The following is a 22,261-nucleotide window of genomic DNA, read 5'->3' as shown; positions in this document are numbered from 1 at the left end:
CATGGTCACAACTGCAACTAGAGCCCTTTTGTCTGTCAGACAGAATGTATCTTTTTTCCTCCTGCTATGCAAAAAGTTTTCTAGTCAGAGGAAGGAGAAAGAGGTTTGAAATTGAATTAGGTTCTTCACGAGCATTCAAAACAAATAGTAATTCTTCTACTTTGGTCAAGGTTTCCCTACAAATCAAAGAAAAAACAAAAAAGAAAAAAGAAAAAAAAGAAAATAAAATAAAGAAATTAGCACTGAGGCATATGTAATAGGCCAGTAAAGCAATATATGTAATATATATATAACTGAAAACTAATGCAATAGATTATAAATACTCTGACAGGCTTTAGAACAGACCGCTCTGAATGCAATGGAAAAGAAAAAATCTTGTAACAAATTTGAAGGGGGCAGGGAGGGAATCCTGCCCTGCAGGCAGCAAAGAGGAGGCAGGGAGCTGAAGCTGCTCCAGAACAAGTATGGTGGGAAAAAAGATACCTTGAATAAGAAGAAAGAAAAAGAAAAAAAAAAAAAAAAAAGAAAAACTAAACCCACATTGTATAGGAAGAGAACTAACCTAAAGAAACCCCAACAATTTAAAAAAAAAAAATAATCAATTTTTTCTATCGATGGGCTCAGAATCCATGTTCTTCAAACCCTTCTTTTCTAGGAAGCTGACAGATCTCACCACCTTGCTGTTAATTTGCTGGAACAGAAACAAAACCACAGTTGAAGAACCAGCTGTCTGGGTTAGATGAGGAAAATAAATTCTTGGAAACTTCTGTAAAAAGGCAGAAGAAAATATCTATCCTTTCCCATTCAAAGTGATACTGACATAACTGCAGATTTAAGCCCAACGTACAAGGTGGTACAAAGAAAGTAGATATATGAGGTAAAATGAAAGGAAAACAAGGCAAATTTTGTTTGGAGACTGCCAAAATTTAAAAAAAAAAATCAATAAATTTAATGATGAAAGTAGTACAACCTTTGCTCCCTTTCTCTTTCTCACTGGAAGCAACAAAAAACCTGAAAAGGAATTCCATGCAATCAGACTTACAACTCCATGGAACTTAGCATTTTATGAAGCAGACTCACACTGACAGCTTCTCTTTCCTCTTGCTTTCTGGTAAGCACAGTGATTGTAAAGCATGATGGCAACTCTAGAGTAGAGCTAGGAAAACCATCAGGTCTGGATTACTGTGCATTTTATTACTAAAAAACATGCAGGTTTGTAAAAACATTAATGCAAGGCCAGTACCAGACACGCAAAACATACAAACACAGCAGAATGGTGAGTGTAATAAATACTTCATTCACTTGTGACAATGTTTGACAAAGGTAATGAAAACCACCCGAAGTAGCCATTGCTGCAATATATATGCATCTTTAAGAGAAAAATACTTACATATATCTGGATCTTTACTTTTCTTTGTTTTGTTACTAAGACTTATTTCAAATCTATTAATATCAGATGAAAGATCACTAGGAGAAAAGACAGAAAGCCTCAATTAATACTATACTTGACTGCATTTATGCTTATTCTAAACTCATTTCAATCCTGAGTTGTCATTATCAGCCAAAACCACTTGTATTAACAAAGGTATTTAGGTGCCTACAGAAAATTCTGCCCATATAGAATTTGGCTGAAAGGTTGCTGCTGTATAAATACACATACAGTATTTTTAAAAAGCATATGCAAAACAGTGCAGTGTTAAGAACCTTAAATGCAATGCAACTTACAAGTGAAATTCAGTAATTCAAGAAGATTAAGACTTACTCAAAGACAAATTCTTCTGACCAGACAGGGTTCTGCCCTTCCCTGATGTGTGTTTTTGCTACCTGGACACTGTTCAGGTAGATGTTACAATATGGATTAGTAAAATGCTTTACTGGGAGCGTATGAGCTTCTTCTACATGCAAAATGAGACTGCTGACCTAAAAAGAAACACACATAATTTACTTTTTGTTGCTAAAACAGAAATACAAACCACATGAATGGATTATTTTTTATTCTCAGTGTGGAAGCAACGTTAATATATGAATACTGAATACAAACTAAAATTTCCTAATAAAGAGAGCAAGGAACAGAAGTAATGGAACAACATTTTAAGAGGCAGCAGTGACAAAGTAGGAGTAACTCCAATAACTACTGAAAACAAATGTATAGCCCCATGCTTTTAAGGCATCTTGTTTTCTTCTTCTACAATTATCTTTGAGGCATTATGATTTGCAAATACTACATTTTCTGTGCACACAAAATTTTACCAAAATTGAAGACTGGCACCTTGAAGAAGAGCCATGGACAAATTGAAACACAATGGCTTATTTGGTGCTTTCCTAACAGATTACGTACAATTCCCTTGTGCAACACATTGCATTGTATTCCTTTATGTAGATTAACATTTTCTTCACTTTTTGAAGTAAAGAATTATTTCAGATTGTCACTCTTTCTGCTTTGTTTTTGCAGCTTGAAGCCCCCAATTTCACCTGCCACTTTAACTGTGAATTCACCTAATTTAGCTCATTTACTCAGAAGTATCCAAACATCTTTAATGTTAATTACATCTTTAATGTTAGTTACAGAATAGTTGTGCATCCTGAAAAACATCCCATTTTATTTCTTTCTTCACTGTCTGTTAAAACAATCACATGCAATGTTCCTAACATTCAAAAATATCATGGATTCTTCAAGTATTTTCCCGTTATTCTCCAATCATCGCAGATGTAGCCATTTATGACTACTCGTCCTCTACCTCTGAGGAAATTCTGGCAAACACAGCACTTTCAAGAGGCCAAGAGAAATTAAGCCACAAGCATGGTTCAGCGTGTATTTGTTACTGGAAATGAATAACAGTAGTTAAAGAAGTGTTTTGTTTACACATCTCATAAGTCAAATTTTTAAAAAGTTTCCCATATGTGTTAAATTTTAAAAGTTAAGATTATACAAACACTGACTTATTTACACTTTTAATCAAATGTCATCAGAAATTAATACCTAGCAAAGCATGTGCAGATTGCCTAAAGCTATTTTGTTATAATATCTATGTACATAAAACCCAAAGTGTAAGTCATTCTGGTTGGCTTCATAAGGGTACTGCATAAGTCCAAAAAGGGAAGTAAGTACATGCAGGATTTACTACTGTTGAGAGGAAAATTCTCTAATTTATCCTTGTTTTGCAACAAGGAGATAGAACACTCCCGCACATGCACCACCAATCCCATAGTATCAGCTTCACCTGACGCAGACGTTTATTTGATGTTCCTGGACTGGTTTTTCTTAAACTGCAAAACATCTGCAGAGCTTTCATCCAGTCCTAATAGAGAAGGATGCAGAATAGTGTAATAAAACAAAGTCAGATACAGCTTCTTGTAGTGCAACAGATGTATCTAAAAAGAGTATCTGAAGTTTTCCCTTAAGCTTGGCAAAACCTAAGTTTTCTGTAATTCCAAAGTATGCAAGTTTGAATATTAAAGCAAAATATTTACTGAGCAAAACCTAATAAAGCATTTACAAATCTGAACCACTTTCTCTTTTAGAAATATCGAGCATTACTAATAGATATACAATGTGATGTTTACCAATTTTCCAGTCTAGTAATATTACGTGAAATTACAAACGGTATAAAAAATGAAGCAAAACTTGTTTGCTTCTGAGAAAATTACAGTTAACAAGCCAAACTGTTCTGGTGATTCTCTCCAGTACTTCTGTATGGCAGTCATAATACTGTGTATACTTCAAACAAAAACTAAGACAGTGTTAACAGAACCACATATCCAACATTCCCCACTTTGCTCACAAATGCATAAAGCAGAGTGGATGGATAGATTCCATTTTGATCAAGGAAATAAACAGGTTGTCTAACACCAAACTGACTGTAGAACCTTTGTGCATATTTTTTTTTAATTAACTAAGTTGCTAAGAGGCATTGCCAACTAGCCAGGCCACCTCTGAAAAAGTCACTGCAGCGTGAGAAAGTTGCTAACAGAGGAGCTATGCAAGGGGCCTTTGGAAGGTGGAAGATAAGTTATAGCCTCATTCTCTAACTTTTATTCCCCAGCCACCGAATTTTGTATAGCTCTTGCAAAGCACAAAACATAGGTTTTGACCAACAGCCTTCTTAAGCCTGTATCTCAAAGATCCACCATTTATTCTGAAAGTGGAATTGAACGATGTCATTAAAAAACCCACAACACTGTTTCAATCTTATCCTTCACAATATCTTCCACATCTTAAAAATACAGGAACATGCACTGCAGATATTCTCAGCTAGACCACTTTGTGAGTCAAGTTTCAGCTTTCAAAACCTTCCACAGAAGGAAAAGCTTTCAACTATGCATTACAAAGTTTCAGCAGCTTGTTTCCTTATTCTCAGAAGGAGTGGCAATCGAAGAAACAAATGTCTCCTAAACACTCTAACAGAAATATTTCCTGGATGCATAGTAAGCCTCTATCCTCACTCACGGCTGGAAAACCTTTCTCGTTTAATGCCAAAGCTTACAGCAGTGAGAATAAACAATGTGCCACATAAAGCGCAGTGACACTAGCACATAAGGCTATATTTTACATTTGCTTTTGTACAAAACAAAGACAACATGCAGTCCATAGGATGGCACTGCTTTGATATTTACTGTAAGAAAGCCTTAATATACAAATAAAACTATTCTTACATGAAAAGTTACAGACCAAAGAAAGCTGAACTTTCTCAAAAGAGAAATATCTATAAACTTTCCTGGGCCAAAGCCATATTATAAAAAAACCAACCCTGTATTCTGTATAAATGCAGTGAACAGCTTGTTCAGCAGATCAAGACCAAAATCAGATTATACCAAATGTTCAGGAAACAAGACAGGATATTCTGCCTTCTACACATTCTAAATTCTTTTAATTTCTAGAACATAAAAGACATTGCAGAGGTGACAAAAATCAATGTACAGTAATGAGTGTGGAAATTAATGTATATATTCTCAATTACTATACAGCTTGCTGCTTCTCCAAGACAGTACATTAAGAGTTGTGTGACAAATGCCATTGCATCATTCTGATGTCATCTCACTGACTTTCATAAATTTGTAGTAATTTAACAAGAAAATTTGTGCTTTCCTTTATATACAGCACAAGAAGAATACTAAATTTATACAGCCTTCACGGTCTAGTGAATAGTAGTCTATTACAAGTGCTCTAAACAGCTTCAATTCCACTCAGATAAAATCAAATGCAAAGCTTAACTTCTGATGCAAGAGTTGTATTTCAGACTTGTGGACTTTCAGAGCTATAAACTTAATAAGGACATTGCCTCATCTTAGATATTGCCTTCTGCTGGTGAGTGAATCTCAGAGAATTATGCTCCAATCCTTCAATTCTTACTCAGCAAACATAACCGCTAGAGAGCTAGTAATGAAAGGATACCAACTAAAACCAGAAAACCTTACTTTCTGTGCACGATCCAGGCCCAAGACCATGAACAAGCACCAATTTATGGACAGGATAAGCAACTGCAAAAGGCAGGTGTTCAATATACTTTGGTCATTGGGCACACATATGTGCATTAGCATTTTAGTTCATATCAGCAATATGCCTTTGAAGGAAACCTCCCACAGTGTGCCTGGGTTTATAACATGCAAAAGTCTTGGAAAGTAAACTATTCTTCTGAAATGAACTACCTAAAAAAAAAAAATGTTCTCCAGAAACACGCGATGGAAAATAATGGAAGTTCAGTGCATGGGACCTGACTGGAACTTGACCAAAGCAAAATCCCCAAGTGCAGGTTAACGTAGGTGCTAGATTCTCAGCTCTAACTGCTCCCCTTACACGTCCGCTGCTACTCCATTGTAACACCTGCTAATATAGACACAGCCACTAACTATTTGTGATACACTTCCTGTTTAAGGGCGGCAATATCATTAAACACCATATGGCAAAAAGTTACTTTAAAAATCGTATTTACCAACAAAAGCTCTCACCTGTGCTTGTTCTGGAGTTTCGCCTGCAAAGTAAAAGATGTAATGCTCTTCACTAAAGTGCTGAACTACTATCTGAAAACAGTTTGGCCTTAAAAATAAACAAAACAAAACAAATTAAGTTTTATTATTCTGTGTAATAGTAACAGACACTTTCACTTGTCCATCTGTGCCAAAACAAAGTTTACACCAAACTAATATATTTCTGCTGTTTGTCTGTATGGAGTATAGAACATTGCATCATTTTTTGCTTGTATACACATAGCATCATCTCACATGGCAAGAGAAAGAACTCCAACTAAAAATTTCTCAGGTTCTTCAAAACTGCATTTGGTTTTGAATGTATTATGTCATTTTAAGAAAACCACACTTCAGTACAGCTAGTTTGTTTTGGAATATCAAGAAACTTTTAGAATGGCCTGTACTGAACAGGCATGCATGCTGACTTACAGTCAAGGCAAAAAATAGCCATCTGGTAACGGAAAAGACTTGTCAACAAGGACTATTCCCAGAGACTTTAAAAGCAGGAGAGGTTCAGAATTAGTTCCCAACCAATTAATCGTACATTAAGGATTTGTTCTTTCAGGAGTTCAGGAAACAATATTAACAGAAGGAATCCCCTATCTGAACGTGTCCCACAGCTCTCACGACCAATAAAATGTGTATTGGATCATATACTGATCATTGAATGCCTGTGACACAAACCTCTACAACCTTAAACACAATTATAGTGTTTTTGCCTTTTTATGTACCTCCACTCATTTGCCAAAAAGTCAATCACAGGTACTTCCTGTTGTTAAATTACAAGCTATTTAAAGTGCATGCTTCACTCATGACCTTACACGCTGTGCTCAAGGAAATTTAGCTCTCCCAAAACCAGCGTTACATGAAGGACCCTACTTCATTTGCAAAGGAGTTTCAGTCGTCAGTTCCCCCATGCATTTTACTGCTGGGAGAAACGCTGACACAGCACTCTGTGGCCATCCGCAGAAGGGTGGGGGAGAGCAGGAAGTAGCCCGAGTCTGGGGCTAATTAAATCATTGCCACCAAAGAACCATCAAAGCTAGACTTCACTGTACTTCTGAGAAAAGGGAAAAGTCAGTTTTTACCAGCTACTTAAAATACAGGAGGAACCTTGTCTCAGCTACAGTCTCTCACTAACAGCTTCCTAAGCTGGTGCAACCATGCATCTCCTCCTACCCTCGTTTAGTACCACTTACTGTCCAACTACACTTTAACCCACAGCACAGTGTTTCTTAAAAACTGTTTAAGAGGCAGTCACTGTTAACTAAAATGTTCCTTGTTTACAATATACACCAAAGCTTCCTGCATAATTGCCAACTTACATAAGAAACATTTCAGTATTTTTTTAATTACTGTTCTGGTACTCTTTATTTGTATCTATGCTCCTCATTCCATTAGTTTAACCATTTTTTTCAAAATTATTAAAAAGATTTAAAAACCCCACAAATCAGATCAAACAAAAGCACCAGTTTTGCAGCTTAAGAAATGCCACTAATTTTAAGCATTTGTCTTGAAGTTTTTTCACAAAAATAACCAGAAGTTGACTATATATCATTTTTTAATAAATATTAAGGTCAATGGGATAACCAGAATTTCTGTCTAACACTTGTAGGACTAAGCATACCTATTTCTTCTACATGATGTTATAATACAGGACGGCACAGGGGTTCTTTGCAACTACCAATGAACAAATATGTTAACTCTTTCTTGCTAATTACCAATGATAGCCAAGACTTTTGATTCTCAGCTTCTTTGCTGATAATCACATCCCTTGCAGCTGGCATATTTTGAATCTCAAAATACTACAGTAAATAAGATTTGATGTGAAAATTAGCTCTGAATATATTAATTGTGCAAAACCACATTTCTGAGGACGTTGACTTATATGAACTAGTTTACTACTAAGTCGGTCTAATCTAACAAAAGTACTTGTTCTTAAATAGAAAAGCACTTACAGACTCTGTCTAACCAAGTTAGCTTTCAAATACCTATCAAAAGAACATAGATCTTTTGGAATCGACAAAATTCTTTATCTTGTCAAAAGGATTAAAACCCTCGCTTCATAATATCTAATATTGTAATATGAAAGCTGGAACAATTAATGCACTCAATATTCAAAAATTACAATGCAAAAAAGCGCAAATCATCACATCTTATTTCTCAATAAAAATTTAATACTAAATTCTAAAATGTTTAGCTAGAAGTTGTTTATGTACAGTTGCTAGCAATCAAGTTGCCAAGTTACTAAACAGTTACTTGCTAAACAAGTTACTATTCACCAGCTACATCTGTCTAGGTATGCTCTTGCAATCCACACCAACTACAGACTCTTGGTATGAACCAAGAGCCACAATGCAAGATGGGGCAACACATTGCCCATGTCTCATGTGCATGCCTCAAACTAGCAGTCAACTCTGCTGCTGCACATACGAGAATTAAAAGCCAGTGTCCTACCTGCCAAACAAACTGTCATGTACTCCATAGACGGAACACACGCTAAGGTCTATTAGTCCTTTGGGTTTTGTGGCTCGTTTTTCACTTTCAAAATAAATAAGCTGGGCATCATTTCCCTCTAATATAAAGTACAAGTTTTTCCATCTCTTTCCTTTACCTGTAGGAGAGGTCAAGCAAAAAGTTACAATACTGTTTAAAAGAAAGTATAAATTTTGTAAATAAAGAAAACAAGAGGGCAGTTAAGTTTTTGTCAAATTGCAAACAGAAGAACAATGTACAGATAATCAGAGTTAAGTTATATTATCAGTATACGTACTCAATTTGATGCAACATGTGGCTACAACTAGACCCTCTTCACAGATGCAGGTAGCATTGCACAACTTTGAACATTTTCACTGATTTTAACAGCATTAAGCAAGTGCATATGAGCTGCTTGGACAGTGGGTTCCTGTCAGCGTTAAGACTCTGTATCTAAACAGTTTGCAAATAATGATGCTGTGAATCCCATTTATTACAATTTTAATGAAGAAACAGACTCTTGACACGAGAAAGTTACTCCTAACCTCTGACTAATGTTAACAGATTGTATTACAGTACAGATTTAAACAGTATGGCTGGAGAACAGAAATGGGAATATGTTTTATGAAAACTTAAATCCGAACCATGGCCCAAACACAACCATATCTAAGCATGTGGCTGGTTCCACTTGTTTCACAGAAAATTTTCTCTGAACTACAATGGATTAGGAACTTTCTGCAACTAATTAATGCATAAGTCACAGTACCATTCAGAAAAAACTTTCAGCCTTAATTTTATACTTTGATCATTATAAAACCACCATGGACCTCAGTAAATGAGTACTAGCATTATTTTGAAAAGACAAGTCTAGCATCCAGCTATTACACTCTGCCTCCTAGATGGAAGTGATCTTACTGAGTTTGTTCCATATGCAACTATGTGCATCTATCTACACCTACTCTGTATTCCGGTTTGCACATCTAAAGTATCTCATCATTTCTTTTAGCTAAAGGTTTTCAATTAATTCTTACTTGATTCCTCACTCTATGACACCTTCTCTCAAAATCAGCCTTCTCAATAGAAGAGATGCTTTTCTTGTTCAGTTCAAAGGGTCTACAGTTTGGGGTGGTTTGTGTTTTTTAATGTCTCCTTTATATTTAGCTATATTTAAAATCATACCTTCTTTCTCAGTTTTGGTTGCTGTTCAGATTACAATCTGTAGCTTATCCTTCCAGTTATGGTCTCTTGTCATTTCAGAAATTTTATTATTGATAGTTTATCTGTTTCTATTAATGCTGATTTTTTAAAAAGTAGAAATGTAACACTTAGTAAGGGACTAGCTTCCTCAGAACTTCAAAGACTTGCTCAATGGCAATTCTTCAGGGTTATATGAGATGAGTCAAGCAGTCAGCTTTTAATGTATTCATTTTATGTTATGTTGACTCTTGTCAGTGTTGGAGCCCTAAAAAAAATCACTATGTATCTTGTACAGCAGAATATACATTTTAAATTTAAGATTTAAAACATATGACCTAACTTGGAATAACAAAATAAAACCAGCTGTGCTCTCCAATGAATGCACAGATTTATACTATTCTATCTCTCTCTAACCTACTCCATCAGCTAGAATTTAACGAATTCTGTATTAAATAAAAACACTTTTTATGAAAATATACTTTAATGAGTTTGAATGCTACCTTTGACAAGGATGCCTATTTTTTGTGCTGCGCTCTGATTTTTTTCAGAACTGCTAATCAACATTTTCACATTGCATGTCATTTTATCTATCATGTTGTTCTAATAATGTTCTACTAAACGAACGAAGTCTTTCATACTCTCCGTACACTTTGTAGAACCTTTTCCCCACTTCAATTCTGTCCTTTCTAATACCACTACTATACTAAATTCACTAAGTATTCATATTTGGCTTGGAGAAGAGAAGGCTGAGGGGTGACCTCATCAGTGAGGGGTGACTTCATGGTAGTCTGCACCTTCCTTAAGGGGGGCAGTAGAAGGGGAGGTGCTGATCTCTCTCTGGTGACCTGCAATAGGATACAAGGAAAGGGAATGAAGCTGTGTCAGGGGAAGTTCAGGCTGGACATAGGAGAAGGTTCTTCACTGAGAGAGCAGTCGGTCCCTGGAACAGGCTCCCCAGGGAAGCGGTCACGGCACCAAGCCTCTCAGAGTTCAAGGGGCGTCTGGATGATGCTCTCAGTCATATGGTTTAGTTTTACATAGTCCTGTGAGGAGCCGGGAGCTGGACTGAGTCTTACGGGTCCCTTCCAACCTGAGATATTCTAGGATTCTATAATCCATACCTGCATTTTCTTTTTAAAAAAAATAATTTATAGAAGCAAACTCACTTTTTTTCAGAAGATAACCTTTTTTGACAATATTTTTATAAAAAGCATCCTTTGTTTTCCGACGAATTGTATTGTAGATTTCCTTTCCATCCACTGTATCATTAAGCACTTGTTCTTGGTGCTGGTAAACATGTAAGAAAAACATATTTGAAGCTCAGAAACTGTCATTAAAAAATTGCATACTATGAAACCACAACCAAGATCATCTTACTGAATGTTACCTGCTCACTACTACTGTTCTTTCATGCATTTTAGTAAAGCAATACCATTTTACATACAATACCTTTGCTATAAATGTAATATAACTAATTCCATATTTCCAGAATTATGATGGAAGAAGAAAGTTTTCAATACAGACCAACTTCTACAAAGTAACATTGTGTCTTTTTCATATTAAATAGAAAGCAGCATTTCAGTGATTTGTGTTAAATTCATGCAAGTCTTTCAAGATTTATCTAGCTTCTAATTGTCTTCCACCAAAGTTTCAGGACTGACTAATCATGGATAAACTCTGAAGCAATAAGAATGGTGCAGATTACAATTAAAAACGACTCACTTGAAGTTGCACAGTCTCTCATTAATCTCATTAGAACTCACATGTCCTAACTGAATAGAACTCAAGACAAGAGAAGAAAGTAGAAACTAGAAACAGAAAAAGGATATATTCACACAGAAAATTGTAGGATCTGGAAACGCAAGTGACAAATGAGAATGGCCAAAAGTCAAGCCAAGTTTGACCTTACCAAGTAAGCTGATCAGCAAAAGTTCTTTAGCCATAAGAAAACATGAAAAGCAAGACTGTCAAGCAGTGAGAACAGCATTGAGATGAAAAGCAATACATGAGCAGGCTCATACTAAATATTCTACTTTTCTTCCTGCCCATATATCTACAAGAATTATGATTTTGAACAATATGACAAAAGCAAGATGAAAAATACTTTGGTAATACTAACAGGAATTACAGGATGTACAATGGAAGCAACATCCAGGTGTTTATGAGCTCAAGGTAATCTCCATAATATAACTACACAATGAACAGTGCAGAAAACAACAGATCTAGTGACAAATATTTTCAAGTAAATTTCATATTATACACAGGCACTCAATCTGACTGACAAAAGTGTGCAAGACTTTTGAACATTTTTTTCCCACCCTCAAAAACATAGAGCATGGTAGTACGTGGAAGGGAGATATCACAAAGCCAAATAAATTGCACCACTGACCACTGAATTTTTAAACAAAGCAAATCACAAATACATCTGAACAGGATAAAAGAATCTGAAGTAGTCTCACATAGAAAATTAGTCAATGCACAGATTATTAATACAGGAACTGCAAGTGCATATGCAAACAGCTAAAATGAAGACAAGTACTGCCATGATTCAAGAATAATGGTGGAGCATGAGGAAAGTCATTAGTGAAGCCTTTCAACGAGCAGTCTCAGGATTCACATTTGCTTTTTGTCCCAAGCACATTACTGAGCAAGAGTTAACAGCAGCAAACAACTGGGAAGCACTGATGACACGAGACAATTAGCAGTATAGGAAAGATTGGAATAACAAGGTGTAAGTCTACTAGTACAACATAAAAGTTACACCTGTTGATACTTACCACCAGAAAACAGAAAATGAGAAACGTGAACAGCTGAGTCATTCACAGGAGGACTGAGCTATGACATAACATGGCTATGACAATATACTGGGTCTTGCAGGGATGGAGTTAACTTCTGTCACAGCAGCCCCTACAGAACTGTGTTTTGGTTTTGTGACTAAAACAGTGTTGGTATGGCACCAGTGTTCTGGCTCTTGCTGATCAGTGGTTGTACAGCCCAGGACTTTCTCCATTTCCAGTGGGACTCTTGGGTGGGCAAGATGCTGGGAGCAGACACAGCCGGGACAGCTGATGCTAACTACCAAAGGGATATTCCATCAATATAACATCATGATCAGCAATAAAAGTAAGGGTGTGTGAGAGTGTGTATATGTCTCTCTGTCTGTCTGTCTTCCTGAGTGACCGCTGCTCAGAGATCAGCTGAGCATCAGGCTGCTTGTGGGAGATTGCAAGTGATTGCCTTTGCATCACTCCCACCACCCCTTCCTTTTCTTATTAACCTGTATTTATCTCAACCCAGGAGTTTTTTTGCTTTTGTCTCCATCTACAGGAGAGGGGAGTGAGCAAAGGTGTGGGTCCTTAGCTGCTCTCCAGGGTCAACCCACCACAGAAAATGACAACTATTGTAGGATTTCTGTTAAGTATTTTCCAGAGAGAAAGGGAATTACCTATGACATCGTACTGTAAACTGTTCTGGTCCACCACATTCAAGAAGGGCAAGCTTGCACTACAACTGATGGCAGCAGGGCAACCACGAGAACATTACAAGGGGACAGGATCAGGTTTGCTATGCTTAGCTTAGTGAGCTGACTAAGAAAGAATACAAGAAATGTTCTTGTATTAATACGACAGATTGCACAAAGGAGTATGAATTGATCATAACTCAATTTAGGGAGGAAATTAGAGGCAAATTTCTAACCACTGAAACAAGAAAGTTTGGGAACAGAGAGGGAACAAAATATACATCTATACTTTATAACAAGCTATAAGGTTATGAAAAGTTAAATGATGTGGTGTGCTTATTACTGGTGGTCTCTTAGGATGAACTTCTGTTATGGGGCAAGAGCGCTCCAGAACCAGTCCTGCAATCACCCCTGAAGCTCTTCTGTGCATACAGGTTTCCTCTGGCAGAAGAAAAACCCCAGACACAAGACAGGAGGGCAGCCTGGTTCCCCCTAACACGGGACTAAGGCACAGCATGGTTGAGCCAAGGACTAGAGCTAGAGGCACATAGCAGAGGATGAGCACCTCAAAGGACAGAGAGAGCTTACCATATTTTCTGTTGACTACAAGCCAACCTTTGGTAAGTGAATGCATTTGAGGATAAAACAAAAGAAACACATAAGTTGAAAAAAATAAAATTGGAGATGATGCTGTTGGTGTATCTGCTGTAATTCAGTTCATAAATTGATTTGATGATGATTAGGTCTGTGTCTTCAACAACAAACACTCAGAGATGAAGTCTTACCTGCATTGGAACAGGATCTTTAAGGTAATATCCTTCAACAATCTGTTCTTTTCTATAGTGCTCGATGATGTCAGCAATACTGTTCCAATAAGAAAAAGAGGATGCACATGTTAAAACAGGTTAGTTTTTCCTGTTTGAGAATTTGCTTTTCCATACAACCACAGAAAACTTTCTCACAAAGTTTTAATAAAATCAAGCATTAAACATCATAATCTCATTTGTAGCAATGAGAATTTACTAACATACTGAAGTCAAGAAAGTTCACAAAACTGTATTCAGAATGTATTAATTCTAAACTCTGCAAAATATTTTAATTCGTTGCTTAAAATGCCAGATAAGGACACTACTTTTTTCAGACTCAAGTAGCACATGTGCATTACCAGCTCCCCAACCAGGCTAAAAATTGCTGTTTCATTGGTAATAATTTTCAAAGTTTAAAATAACTAGGGAAGGGGAATGGGAGATACCGCAAGTGCACAGAAATTTCTTTCTAGGAAGACAGGAACAGAAAAGATTTAAAGCAGAGTTTACACAGATCATACTCAGAAATCACGGAGCTATCCTGTGCAATTAAATACTCAGTCGGTAGCACTCCTCTACAGGGAAGCATTCATTCTACTCGCCAGATTGACACTGCAATTGCATTTGGAAGGCTCATGAGAGACGTAGTGACAGATACAACCTGAAAACTCAAGGCATTTGAGCTGCTCTAACTTTTTTTTGCACTTACTGAAATTTACACTGTAATAAGAACAGGAACATGAACATGAATAAAAATTAATCATTCATATGAAAAATACCAACCTAAAAAAAAGAGCTAAATAATTAAGTAGAAAACAAAAATATATTGAGCATGTCTTCTCACTTCATGCATACTTAGCTGTGTGCAAAGATAATCAATCAACAAGGCATGCAGCAATTAAATCTTTGAGCTGTTACAACTGGATACAGTTGTGTTCAACACAGGAACAATATCTGATACTCTAAAAATAATATCAAAAACATTTAAATAAAGCTATAGCAAGATATTTTTGTTTACTTTTCTCTCATTCCAAAGCTATGAACTAGTACCTGATTCATACAATGATTACTCTTCCCATAAATATTTTTGTTTTCCAGGTATGTATAATGACATGAATTTCTCTTTCAGTATTACTGAAATCAAATAATTTATTTCCATTTTTACTGAGATGCAATCTGCATATGCCATTTTCTGCATAAAAATTTAAATTTTGCCACACTACAGAAAATAATGACTCAGTCATTATATTTTGCATGTTGAATAGCTACTGCCAACATCTTGTATTAAGTAAAACAGCCTTATATAATTTTTCTCCCTCATCAAAACAAGAATACCTTGACTGCCAATGCCTCCTCTCCTTGCTTGGTTAAAAATACCAGCACAAGTTCCTCAATATAAGGAGGAGGGTGCCTAATTTTTTCCAATTTCATAAAATGAGCTGAAGAATAAACTCAGTTGCATTTGAAAACTCCTTTTGCAGTCAGAGCACCATGCAGACTAGGACTTTATGCCTTGACAGAGTGACCAAAGGCTTGGCTCTGCAGTCCTCTCCTGCAAGCAAATTCGATTCTGATGGCCACTGGTATATTGCCTTACTGCTATGACAGCTCAAATGCCTGAACAAACTGAACACTGCAAAGATACCAGGTATCTCCAGACAAGCACACTACAGAATGTGAATCTGCAAGTGATAAGACTTATCTAATATGTAAAACACCAAGCATGAAATCAGACTGACCACAAAACTTATCTAGGGGACAGGAAAATGAATCATAGCCTTCCTCAATGTCTGACAGCAACAAAAATCCTACTTACACAAAATGTATCAAGAAAGGTACAAATAAGCACAGATTTTAAAAAAGACGCTAAGCTTGGTTTGATATACAGAAATAAAGATGGATCTCAGTACAACATTACAGTTACTTTAGTAATTTTAAAATGCTCAGTATAGGGCTTGTTAGGTTCCCCAGGCCTTGGCTACTTGAATGATTTTAAAACTATCTCACCATCACAAATAGTACCATTTTTTTTAATATTTAAAGAGTGAATTGAGAGTTATCCGAACAGCTGACATTTGAAATAATGAAGAATCCAGAAAGCAGTACTAAGCAACAGAATTCTATACACTGTTTAATTATAAAGGCAAGGAATTAATGTTAAATTGTTTAGCCCATCACAATACAGATTAATCTACCCATTGAAACAAAATTATCTGTTAATCATCTACTAAATTTTCAAATTACGCTGTCTCAAATTCAAGATAACTTAAAAGCTTGATCACTCTATAAACTATTGGGCCAATGTTTCCTATCTTCTCCTTTGACATAGAATCACCAGAAACAAAGAACCATCTCGAATTTTACAGGTTTTTTTTAATGCTACCTGTTACGTACATTGAATTTTGGAAAGAAGGCAGATAGGGAGGAGGATGGAGAAATGGCCTGGTATGCTTTTCCTACCACATGTTCCAAAATCAGAATTGAAACATTAATAAATGCTGTCTTACATAGAAACACTGTGAAACACATATGGAAGTTATTCACAGAACAGCTGAGCACAGAAGGCACTTCTGCAGACCACCTCGCCCAAGCCCTCAGTTCATAGCAGGGCCAATGATGATGGCAGGCTGCTCTGGCCCCTGTTCAGCCATACCCTGAGCATCTCCAAGGATGGAGACTCCATACCTTTCTGGGTAACTTGTTGCAGTGTTTGACCACCCTCACAGTAAAAGCCATACACCACAAATTGTGCATCTTTGGACTGAGATCTCACAACACAGTTACTAAAATCACAACTGTGCAAGTTCTGCCTGGGACAGAGTTAATTTTCTTCCTATCAGCCCACACAGCACTGTGTTTTAGATGTATGACTGAAACACTGTGTTGACAGCACACCGGTGTTTTGGCTATTGCTGAGCCATACTTGCAGTGCCAAGGCTTTCTTTTCCCCACTCTGCTCCCCTGCGCCCACACTGCAAGTATCTGTGAGCGGACACAGCAGGACAGCTGGCCTGCAGTGTCCAAAGGGATATTCCCTGCCACATCACACTCAGACATAAAAACCTCAAGAAAAGGAGAAAGAAGAGGAGGGGCATTAAAAGGTTGTGGAGGGGTGACCTCAGCCAGCAGCTAAACACCCTCCAGTGCTTACTCATTCCCTGCCCTCAGGACAGGGCAGAAAACACAAAAAGCCAATGTGACAAAATTCATGGGTCAAGATAAAGACAGTTTAATAAGCGAAGGCGGGGAGGGAGCCAGTGATGCAAAAGCAATTACTCACCACCTCTCACAAGCAGACTGATGCTCAAACAGTCTGAGCAACACTCACTTTGGAAGACGCAACGTCCCCTTCAGTTTCTATTACTCAATATATCTCTTTGGTCAGTTTGGGTCTCTGAAAAACGGAGAAAGCCTCACCACTGTGCAAGCGTTGCTCAACAAGAGCTGAAACACTGGTGTGTTATCAACACTGTGTTAGCCACAAATCTGAATCACGACACCATACTGGCTACTGTAAAGAAAATTAACTCCATACCAGTCAGACTCGGTACAACCACCAAGAAATAGCTTTGCCAATTTTCCCATGAAAATGTAGAAAGATGACTAATGGAGTAATTTGTTATCCATGGAATAAACAGAAAGATCCACAAAAAAGTTAAATAGTTTACCAAAGTCCATGGGAAAATACTTCCTCATTACATAGTCAACATGATTCCTGCAATATGCATGCAATACAAGTGCTATATATTGGGACCTTCAAGTGAACACCTAAAAGACCACAGGCTGGCTCTTCTGCAGAACTGATGCAAGAGAACGAAATAATGAAAGCAGATATCTGTACGACAGACTGCAAACACAGCCTGTCGGTCACACTCATCAACAGAAACTTTAAGCAATTTACATACAGAGTGGTGGAAACACACACAAAAGGAACAGCTTGGTGGAAAAAATAAGTCTTCCTACGAGCACAGACTACGAGATTCCCAAGAAGTACCCAGGACCTCTTCCCTATGATCACCTGCAGTAACGTCTTCTGGAACACAAGCAGAAGTACTGTTGCTTATATAGGTTATAGTGGTTCCAGTCCCATGTATGGATATTCAAAATGTCAGAGAAATAAAACAAACTTCTTTCATTTTGTGTTTCCTTACTATTCTTTAGCTTCTTTCTTTTGTATAGAAAATCTAGGTCTATAATTTATTGAGACTGTAACTGTAACCAATACTCTGTAGCCAAAGAGCAGATTGCTTTCATTTTATATTTTATTCCAATTACAATCACAAAAATTGTAAGAGAATATGAAAAATACTCTACTATCAAGGACTGTTTTGTAAAGATCTACTCTAATGCTAATACCAGATTTCAAAAGAGATACCTTAAAAGCATTTATTTGAAATAGCTTAATATAAAAAAGCTAAAAGTTAATGGAAACTGTTGAACAGATGAATTTAAACAAGAAGCAGCACTTCTTAAATCTGAAATTTTCACCTTGAAGACAACACTGCATTTTTAGATAAGCCACAAAGACAGAACCCCCTGCACCAAGAAATGCTTATAAATAGTTTCATTATCTTGCATAAATTCATACTTTGTATATCTCCACTCTGGATTCAATGCCGTATTTGTTGTTTTTTCAGCCACTTCTGATTACTCCATACAACAAAGCCACATTAGTCTTCACATACTTAAAGATTTCTTTCTTATAGTGTCCCCATTAAATGAACTAATGCAAGAATTAAAAACCCCACAAAGTTATTCCCTCTTTCCCACCCCTAATTTATTGCACTCTCCAGGAGATTTCTAGAGGATTTTGGCAGTTACTATCTTCATGTTGTGCCTTTATTATCTTGCATTGCATACTTCATTAGATGCTTGAACTTCCATGATGTTTAGCAACTTGCAGTACATACTGAATTGGACTGAATGTAAGCCTAGGAGCATAGTACAAATACTCCGAAGCATGCAAGAGAAATGAAGCCTTTAAAGCTATTCAGGTTCTCTTTCAGGAGCAAGATCTCCGCAAACTAGGTACCAAAATATTAAAAAAAAAATTCTAAAAGCATTTTGTCATAACTTCATGCTGCTTAACTTTACAATCTTGTTTTCTGTTCAACACCATGGAAAGAATCTTCTTCAGATAAATGTAATTTATATACATGCCTCAAGTGAATCCAGCACTCTATTCTAATCTAAAGTAGTAGCTTGCTTAATGTAGTAACCTTCTGAAGATACACTATTTAATGCTGCAAAACCATTTGAGACTGATAAGACTTCCACTAATTTGCTAATTAGTTTGACATCACCTAGAGTGTGGGCTCCTAGCCTGTTGTCCTCCTAATAAGCCACATAAGTAGAGAATGGGCAATCCCCAATTTATAGTGTGAAGAAACAGGTTTGCAGAAGGAGGACAATACTTCAAAAGAAACAAACTATGCTGAGGCTTCTGCAAGCTTTAAAAACTTGCTCAGTTACAAGTAAATACTACACAAGTTAGGGAACATTGTTAGTATACTACTAAGAAAACTACAGTCTCATAATCATAGCAGTAATAATTATCAGGAGCAAGTTATACAAATTCTTTACACAAATACAAAATACGCACAATTCATTTTACTGTTAAAACTTACCTATTATAGTATCTGCCTCCCATCATAAACTGATTGTTTGATGTTGGACATATTTTAAAACGCTGAATGTTTTCACTGGTCCGAAAATAAAGTGAATAATCACCAGGTGTATTATCTGAAGGCCTCACAAGAAAACTGCACACCTGACCAACTGAAAAGATATTGTAATAGTGTTACTTTTCTTAGTGTTATATGCGAGCCCTTACTAAATCTATTTCCAATGTATATTAGCAAGAATTGCGTGCTTCAAGAAATACAAAGTCTATAAGGTAAGTTCAAACAGTGATCTCGAACTAGATGAGCTAGTACTGAGTTGCCAAAATTCATGTAAAATAGTTTAGCTGTAGCTGGCAACGTAGCCACATCTTTGCCACCTCTTTACAAGAGCATACAAAAAATAGTTTGACAACATTTTTTTAAAAATTAATTTCTGTTCTAATATTTAAAGTATGCTATTTAACAAATTCAGTCAGAAATCTTGATGTTTTCATTTAAAGAAATATTTGTTCTATGAAAGCTAAAAAAGTTTGTAATATATTTTCTTTCTCCACAGCATTTTGATGAAAATATCATTAAGTGAAATAATTTATTACAGATATATTAATATAAAAAAAAATCAAAAATTACTAAATTAACTGTACTTGAGAACATACCCAACTCACAGCCACAACAGTTTTCTTCCAATGTAGTATTTTACAGAGGTAACAACCACAGGGGCTGGTCAGACTAAGACACTCGTGTGTTCACACATAAAAGGAAGTTTTGCCATAGTTTAATAGGAATAGGATCACTTTGTGCCATCTCACTACCATTCAATCAGAAATACAAGTACCTGTCATCAGCAAATTGTAAGCCTCTTGTTTGGAGATCTTCCCGTGGAACCATCTTAACAAAGATGAAGAGAAAAATTAGAAAGCAAGACTACCAGCTCTCTTTTTTGGCTGTGGTGACATCCAAGGCTCTGGCACCTATGAATTGATCTTTATTTAAAAAGACCTAATACATATAGATGAGATAATCAATGATTATGCTACTTAATGATTCTGTTCTAACAATAGCATGAAAAAAATAACATCAACAGGTATATAAATAAATTGATTTCTATAAAAATGTCCGATCCAACTGTGTTTAGAGATGAAAATGAATTGTCTAAACAGTAGATAGTTTGATAGGCGTTATTTGTAGTCAGTCTAATACAGCAATTTAGTTGAATCATGAAATCCAAAGCTCAAACAAGGAGGTTAAATGCTGTTCAGAAAAATTCAAACAATTTTGCTAAAGCTGTGGAAATAAAACCTGGCTTTGTTAGAATATTGAATACAAACTCCTTTGATCTCACACTTCATACCTTTTTAGAGTCCTGTGTCAGAGCAGTATCCTAAAAATGTTCAGCAGCCTCTGTCCAGTTTCAGCCTCATAATTATGACTATACAGAACAGCTTGACATGCTACAACTTAATAGCTTATTCTGTCCTGTAAAGCACAGCTAAATTATGGACTTTTTATATATCAGAAAAGAGCTCTAGTTTTAATTTTCTTTTTCTGTACTACCTTTAAAGGATAATTTCTGGCTACTGGAACATTCGAAGGAATCGCTGTCTCCCCAGGATTCCTTTGAGTGGCACAAATAACTGTGGGCAGAGAGTATCAAAGCTCCAGGCATCTGCTACAAACTACTTTGCAAACAAATAAATAAAAAATCCTACAGTTGAAGGTATCCCTACTGCCAAATTGACTAGCAGAACACTAGCAAACAGTACATAAACAACAAACACGCCAGTGATTTTCCTTCTGCTATTAAGGTAACAAAAAATGCCTCCTTCAGCCATCAGCCTCTTGGAGACCACAAACTGGGCAATAGAGAAAAAGCAGCAGAAGCATATACAGCAAGCAAATGGAGGACAAATGACATAATCAAGCCACTAGAAGTTTTTCTGAACTTTCTTTGTCACTCACCTTTACTACTGAACATAATCTGTCAACAACTTGACATATCAATACATTGTTGATTCTAAATTGTATTCAATCTTTTAAAAAAAATATTTAAGCGAATGGAACACATCTTATAGTCCTTTGTCTTTTTCTTTAACGCTTAAGTGTTATTACATGAAGGTAACAGAGACAAGCTGTAACTATCACACTACCATTTTTCTAATGGTACTTTGCTCTCTCTCCAGCATTTAGAGTTGTGCAGATCTGGAAAAAGTTTACCTCTAAGGCAAACACTATGTTCAAGAAATACTCCACTGTGCGTATTTTGGCTGAAAGTGATCATACAGGGACTCATCTAAGACGTTAAAACTGCAAAACCCATTAGCAATAGGCATACCTATTACATCACTTTTTCATGTTAATTATCCATGCATCTTCAGCAGCTAGTATAGAAAAAAGCCTTGAGATGAATACATACATCTCTTTGGTTCACCTTCCCAAAAGTTGGGAAATCTCATAGCTGAAGTTTACAAACAGTTATGACTGCTTTTAATAACAAAACAAAAATCCTTACATTTTGCCTTCATGTGGATCTTCTTCTCTTCCCTAATGAGAAAATTAACATATTAAGTGCATGACAACAGTACAGCTCAGTTTAAAAAAAATAGACCTTCATAGGTTAAGACCTTCTGTACAAAAAAACCCCGTTAAGAAGTCTGAGACATTTTTTAACTAAAGGACTTGTTGCAGTTCCATGTAAAGAAGTTTTCTTCTTCATTCACTAAGTGGAAATTCAGCCA

The 22,261-nt window shown here is 36.3% G+C and overlaps 1 protein-coding gene across 1 annotated transcript in view; it reads right to left on the bottom strand.

Moving 5' to 3' along the window:
* RASA1 (RAS p21 protein activator 1) overlaps positions 1-22,261 on the bottom strand; it is a 65,139-nt gene that overhangs the window by 16,192 nt on the left and 26,686 nt on the right. The window contains exons 6-15 of the mRNA XM_054809417.1: positions 22,036-22,067; positions 20,362-20,414; positions 19,530-19,680; positions 13,882-13,960; positions 10,803-10,923; positions 8,422-8,578; positions 5,947-6,034; positions 3,222-3,299; positions 1,763-1,920; positions 1,391-1,467 (exon numbers count right to left, since the gene is read on the bottom strand). Of these exons, the coding sequence (XP_054665392.1) occupies positions 1,391-1,467; positions 1,763-1,920; positions 3,222-3,299; positions 5,947-6,034; positions 8,422-8,578; positions 10,803-10,923; positions 13,882-13,960; positions 19,530-19,680; positions 20,362-20,414; positions 22,036-22,067 (994 nt within the window). The remainder of the gene's footprint in view (positions 1-1,390; positions 1,468-1,762; positions 1,921-3,221; positions 3,300-5,946; positions 6,035-8,421; positions 8,579-10,802; positions 10,924-13,881; positions 13,961-19,529; positions 19,681-20,361; positions 20,415-22,035; positions 22,068-22,261) is intronic.

The sequence above is a fragment of the Grus americana genome, chromosome Z (genome assembly GCF_028858705.1).
Source record: "Grus americana isolate bGruAme1 chromosome Z, bGruAme1.mat, whole genome shotgun sequence".
NCBI classification, from domain to species: domain Eukaryota; kingdom Metazoa; phylum Chordata; class Aves; order Gruiformes; family Gruidae; genus Grus; species Grus americana.
The sequence above is the reverse complement of the archived record's forward strand: the minus strand, read 5'-3'. Positions and strand labels throughout refer to the sequence as shown.